This window comes from Anguilla rostrata, chromosome 16 (assembly GCF_018555375.3).
Source record: "Anguilla rostrata isolate EN2019 chromosome 16, ASM1855537v3, whole genome shotgun sequence".
NCBI lineage: Eukaryota > Metazoa > Chordata > Actinopteri > Anguilliformes > Anguillidae > Anguilla > Anguilla rostrata.
The window spans coordinates 35547598-35554238 of record NC_057948.1 but is presented as its reverse complement, the minus strand read 5'-3'; the positions used below and the strand labels follow the sequence as shown (position 1 = coordinate 35554238).

General features: G+C 50.4%; 1 protein-coding gene across 1 annotated transcript in view; it reads right to left on the bottom strand.

Annotated features, from left to right (window-relative positions):
• Positions 1–6038, bottom strand: part of ptdss2 (phosphatidylserine synthase 2) — a 22538-nt gene extending 16500 nt beyond the window's left edge. Inside the window, exon 1 of the mRNA XM_064312739.1 lies at positions 4746–6038. Within this exon, the coding sequence (XP_064168809.1) occupies positions 4746–4990 (245 nt within the window). The 5' untranslated portion in view covers positions 4991–6038. The remainder of the gene's footprint in view (positions 1–4745) is intronic.
• Between the last annotated feature and the right edge of the window lie 603 nt (positions 6039–6641).

Below are 6641 nucleotides of genomic sequence, written 5' to 3'. Positions count from 1 at the left end.
CCGTCCTCCTTATCCTCCCCCCTGCCATCCTGCCAGAGAGGAACTGGCTATGACGCCATGCTGCCCTGGACATACAGTGCAAGCATACCATGTGCAAGTACGCAAGTGTCAAAGTGAGCGAGGATTTACTTCTGGTTCTATGGTGCCTATTTTAAAATAATATATGAGCAACCCCCCACCCCCCCCACACACACTTTGGCAGTTATACAGCCGGTTATACTGGCTCTGAGCTGGAGATTACCGCAGTCTGCCCGCGACAGAACCGGCCCCCACGCTGAACCCGCAGGTGAGCGTGCGGGGGCGGGTGGCGGGGGCGGGTGGCGGGGGTTGCAACAGAGTGCGAGCGAGTGTATTCATCCCAGAAAAATGGGGAGGGGCTTAGTCGTCACCATGGGAACAGGGATCCCTTGGAAACAATAATACAACTCTGTAACCAAGCAGCAAGGCCATTGAGAGAAATGAACTATGCCTCCACAGAATAATGCAATGAGCGTCAACCTCCTCCACACAAAGCAGCCAAAGACGGCTCCTCTGCCACCGTTCAGAGCTGCTGCTGTGCAGGCACAGCGCCGCCCTGATTCAGGCCTACATTTAAATGAAAAAATGTGTCCGATTATTTTAACGGAAACCCAAAGTTTGCTTTTGTTTTCAAAGAGCTCTGATGTCATTATCATTCCAGTGAACCGTGTGAACCAATCAATACACACTTTATTGAAGCCCGTTGGGTTGTTTGTCGTTGGGTTGTTTGTCCTCTGCATTTTACCCGTCCTGGTTACTCAGGAGCAGTGGGCAGCCACAGTGCAGCGCCTGGGGACCAACTCCAGCTCTGAGGCCAGGGCCTTGGTCAAGGGCAGTGGCAGGAGTGTACAGTACCCAGCCTGAGCTGCATGACCTCTGGTGTGGGAGTGTACAGTACCCAGCCTGAGCTGCATGACCTCTGGTGTGGGAGTGTACAGTACCCAGCCTGAGCTGCATGACCTCTGGTGTGGGAGTGTACAGTACCCAGCCTGAGCTGCATGACCTCTGGTGTGGGAGTGTACAGTACCCAGCCTGAGCTGCATGACCTCTGGTGTGGGAGTGTACAGTACCCAGCCTGAGCTGCATGACCTCTGGTGTGGGAGTGTACAGTACCCAGCCTGAGCTGCATGTCCTCTGGTGTGGGAGTGTACAGGACCCAGCCTGAGCTGCATGACCTCTGGTGTGGGAGTGTACAGGACCCAGCCTGAGCTGCATGTCCTGTGGTGTGGGAGTGTACAGGACCTAGCCTGAGCAGTTTGCCCTCCGGTATGGGAGGGTACAGGAGTATTCCGTTTACGGGCTCACAGGTAGGCATGAAGACAGTCTGCATTTTTGACAGTAGCTGGAGAGCAGGTTTGAGCATTGTTCAAGAGGCTTATGGCCACACACACTAAACTGAACAGGTTTGAGTCTGTGTCATCACACACACACACTCACACACTCACACAGACACTCACTCACACACTCACACACACAACAGAACTCCTCACCTACACACCACACACACACAGCTCACAACACTCACTCCTCCCCCGACCTCACCACACACTACCACACAACAAGCCTCTCTCTCTCTTCTCACCACCGCACACACACACACAACACACACAGTCTCTCTCTCTCTTTCCCACACACACACACACACAGTCTCTCTCTCTCTCTCACACACAGGTCCCTCTCGGTCACATGCAGTCACAAGCATGTGACGATGACTGCTTTGTTCTCGTAGCTTGTTTGGCAGGAAAAAGCTATGAGGACCAAAAAATGTATTAAAAAAAACAACAAAAAAAAACACACAGCCTAAGAAATGTAAGGGTGGAGCCGCAAGGCCAGGAAGAAAAAAAAAACAAAAAAAATAAAACAAAAAACCTTCCTCAAATCCAGACGAGCAGGGAGCTCTGGCTCAGTCAACGGACGAAAACAGCAGCGGAAAAAACTCACAAACGCCATCAGCCACACCGCCACGAATACCGCCATCCAGCCAACCTCACCGATATACCGCCATCAGCCAAACCGCCACGATATACCGCATCCAGCCACACTCCACGATATACCGCCATCCAGCCACACCTCCACCGATATACAGCCATCCAGCCACACCACCACCGATATACCGCCATCCAGCCACACCTCCACCGATATACCGCCATCCAGCCACACCTCCACCGATATACAGCCATCCAGCCACACCACCACCGATATACCGCCATCCAGCCAATACCCATCCAGCCACACCTCCACGATATACCGCCATCCAGCCACACCTCACCGATATACGCCATCCAGCCACACCCACCGATATACCGCCATCCAGCCACACCTCCACCGATATACCGCCATCCAGCCACACCTCCACCGATATACCGCCATCCAGCCACACCTCCACCGATATACCGCCATCCAGCCACACCTCCACCGATATACCGCCATCCAGCCACACCTCCACCGATATACCGCCATCCAGCCAAACCTCCACCGATATACCGCCATCCAGCCACACCTCCACCGATATACCGCCATCCAGCCAAACCTCCACCGATATACCGCCATCCAGCCACACCTCCACCGATATACCACATCCAGCCACACCTCCACCGATATACCGCCATCCAGCCACACCTCCACCGATATACCGCCATCCAGCCACACCTCCGATATACCGCCATCCAGCCACACCTCCACCGATGTACCGCCATCCAGCCACACCTCCACCGATATACCGCCATCCAGCCACACCTCCACCGATATACCGCCATCCAGCCACACCTCCACCAATATACCGCCATCCAGCCACACCTCCACCGATATACCGCCATCCAGCCACATCTCCACCAATATACCGCCATCCAGCCACACCTCCACCGATATACCGCCATCCAGCCACACCTCCACCGATATACCGCCATCCAGCCACACCTCCACCGATATACCGCCATCCAGCCACACAGGCCGACTCTGCCAGGGGTAACAACATGCCAACGCTGTGCCAACGTGACTGTGAGCCTGGCAAACCCCCCACCCCCACCCCGCCTACTTCACCCCACACCAGCCACGAGCCACTGCCCCACAGGGAGGCTACACACACACTTCAGCATCTGCAACTCAGCCAAGGTTACACACGCGAAATAGCGCAGAACAGAACGCGCACAAAACCACGCAGACCCACGGCGCACCAGTACAAAGTGCCACGAGTAAAACTGGGCTAACTATAGCTAACTATAGCTAGCTAGCTATGGCATGTCCTCACCTCTGTAACGTTATTTGTTGTCCTCCGTGTGTCCATACATCTGTATCGGTGGCACGCGCTAACTAGGTTAACTAAAGAAGGCGAAACGCAAACGTGTTACGCTTAGCTAAAGTAACGTTAGGCGATAAAGCTGTGCTTTAAAATCTCGTTCTCGTTCGAAGTGGTGATTTTGGCATATGCGAGTGAGTGAGTGAGTGACCACAATTTGCCATGCATAGCCCACGGCGGCAGTTCGTGCGCGCCGTGGAAAAAGAGGAAACCTGTATGACAAGGTAGACAACAGCCGTGTATTAATGACTCAGGTGTGCCAGCAGTGCTGACTGCTAAAAGGTGACTCTTAGCGACACCTGCAATTAGGCCACAGGCTGCGTTCAATCAAACAAGCAGTATGGCAGCACATGTGCACACTTTAGTGTGTTGGGAGAGTGTTTGTTAATGCATACATAACCCCCCCCCCCACCCAAACGTACACATACACACACACATACACACACACACACTGCACCAAAGCCTCCCCTCCCCCCTCCCCTCCACCGACACAGCAATCTGCTACTTTTGTCCCAGCTTAAAGTCTTTAGTGGATCCCACAGCACTTTCCACTGAAGAGACAGGGATGAACATGCGGATTATAAACCCACAGAGAGGCCTTCGCTGGCCGGGCTTTCCCACCCTGACCTGTAGGCACGGCTACGCGACAGTGATCGACGCAGAGCAGGACGCACGGAAAGAGAGAAGAGGTTGGGCACAACGTGCTGCCAAACACACCCATTCAAACTTGCAAAAAAAAAAAAAAAAACACCAAAAAAAAAACAATGGGCTCACTCACAAACAAATAAGGCCTCTCCTAGAGAGCGCCAAAGCTGCACACCACCTTCTAGTCCCCCTTAAACCACTGCCCAGTATCGCACACCCGTTTTATATAGCTAATATAACCTAATGGCAAGATAACAAATAAAGGTTATTGACGTTACTAATATGTATTTGCCAAAATATACGGATGGGTGATCGCACAACTAGCCGGCAAACAGGAGAGCCACTGATTTTCATTTGCGCACGAGCGGCGGCCGTTTCCGAGAATCTCGCCTTGACATTCACCTACCTCCCAAGGCGTAACCTTGAATTCCGGAGCCATCAATAACGGTCATGTACACAAGTTTCAGGCTAATGACACGTTTATAGCAGGCCAAATGGAAACAAATAAAATCCAAACACAAAGGATTTTCCCCTATTTATGGAAGGTATCACCGCCCCGCCTTCATACAAGCAGTTAAAAAAAATAACCGAATCGACTAGAATGATGCATGAAACGCACGCATCAGTAAAACAAGATATTAAATGACCCACTTCATTATGAACTGATTTATATAATTAATTTAACTTACTGGTAGCAATCGACCAACAGCGGCTGTCAGTTAGCGAATCTCGCACCTCAATTAACATCTAATATGATCAGAAAGCTAATTTCTGCAACCTCACTCACCAGAAGAAGGTGATGGTTCCGTCATCAAATACTTCAGACTCCGTCGTACGTCGCGAACCGTTCTCTCGTGATCCCTGTTTCCCAGATTTTGGTTTGGTTGCGCTTGTGGGTGCTGCCGGTGCCGGATCGTGGGACCCCCCGGTTGAAGACAAGTCGAGTGACCCGTTGTTGACCTGCTCTTCCGCTGCGGCAGACCGGCTGGTCCCGAAGACCACGCCGCTTTTCTTCGATTCGGGTTTGGCCATTTCGCCGAACGGTGCGCTATCAAGCTTGCAATCCGTATAACGTTAGCTTTCGACAAAAGATATTGCAATATGTCTTTTCACCGTGTCTGATCCACAGTGACGGCCCCACCCGGCGACACAGACAGCATCTGAAGTCCGATCCAGAGATTGCAGCCTCCCGAATCTATGACAAGGTGTCACCTGTTTGCCCGTTCTGTCGTCCAGTACAAACTAGCTAGCTATACACGCAACAGCTCAAAATGAATTATTAGTTGCGGGTGACAGACGCGAGCTCGTGAGTCAACTTGGTAATCTAGCTACCAAGTCTTGTCTATTAATGATCCGTGACTAGCTAGCTATTTACTCAACAGTAAAATCCCAGGGTGGGCATTTTGTCCAACATGCAAGCGAATCTATCTCACTAATCCGGCTACGTCTGTCATTTTAGAGTGCCTCACCAATGTCAAACTTGGCTGACTGCTAAGACAGCTAGCAGGGCATGCCCGACTTTACTCTAACGCAATGCATTTTCCCATAGGCTACTCACTGACATACCAGAGTTTGCATAACGTTGTTGAATGTCACTGAAGTGAAATAATTACCCCCATCCAACTTGCTTGCTAACTAAAAAATGCGATGCGGACAGGCGCTGAAACACCGGTACATAAACGTATAAAAGCTATAGCTTTATGAGCTGTCTTTACACAATGATGTCAAGCTGGCGTATTCACGGGTCTCACGTTTGTTTTCGCAACACAAATCACGGTTACCTGCTTTCGCAAGCTAGCGAACACATGTATGAACAATTCTGCGCGTACAAGCCTTGGATATATATTTTTTTTTCAGAACAAACGTAACAAGACAACGAGAACTGCCACCCAAGAAACAAATAATCTTCAAGTTTCCCTTCCGTGTTTCTTTTCGCGCAAACCACATGAAAAGCGACTGCTGCTCAGTCAAAGTCAATTCACGTTACAGCCACTCGCGTCTTGTGCTGCTACACCGGACAGTGGAAACAGAAACAGTAAAAAAAAAAAAATTAAGTTAGGTCCGCTTTTAGTGTCGTCACTTCCCGTGCACAAAATCGTAAGGCGTCACGCCACCATGCGGATTCGTCATTTGGGGACGCTCCTCCTTTTAAACGGGCTCTGGTACTGGCTGGCAGACGTTTGTCCTCGCATCTATGTGGATACGCAATCATGACCGACTGATGGAGTGATAATCGGATGTACCGAGATGTAGATACTGGCCAACTGTTGGGAACTGCAAACCCACCAGGAAGTGTTTATATATGGAATTATTGAACAAAACGTTATTTAGGTTAGCTAATTTGAACAGAATTACTGAGCCGCCGTATCGGTCCCCTGCCCTGCTCTCAATCAACTTGTAATAACGTTCTGGACAAACTGCATGTTCATTCTGCTACGGCGATGTCACCGTTAGTGACCCTTATCTTCTGCCTGTGATTTGTCGAAATAGTAGCGCTGTGCTGGTAAATTTGGGACAAAGGGCAAGTGTTTTCACCCACTGACCAGTGGCACACGCGGACATCCGAAAAACAAAATAAAATAAATGAGGGTAAAAAGTGATCCAGCGCGTGACAAAGATATTTGGACATGGTTATGCAATCAAAAGTATTATGGGGTTTCCAGTTATTTTTCTGGAATAACTG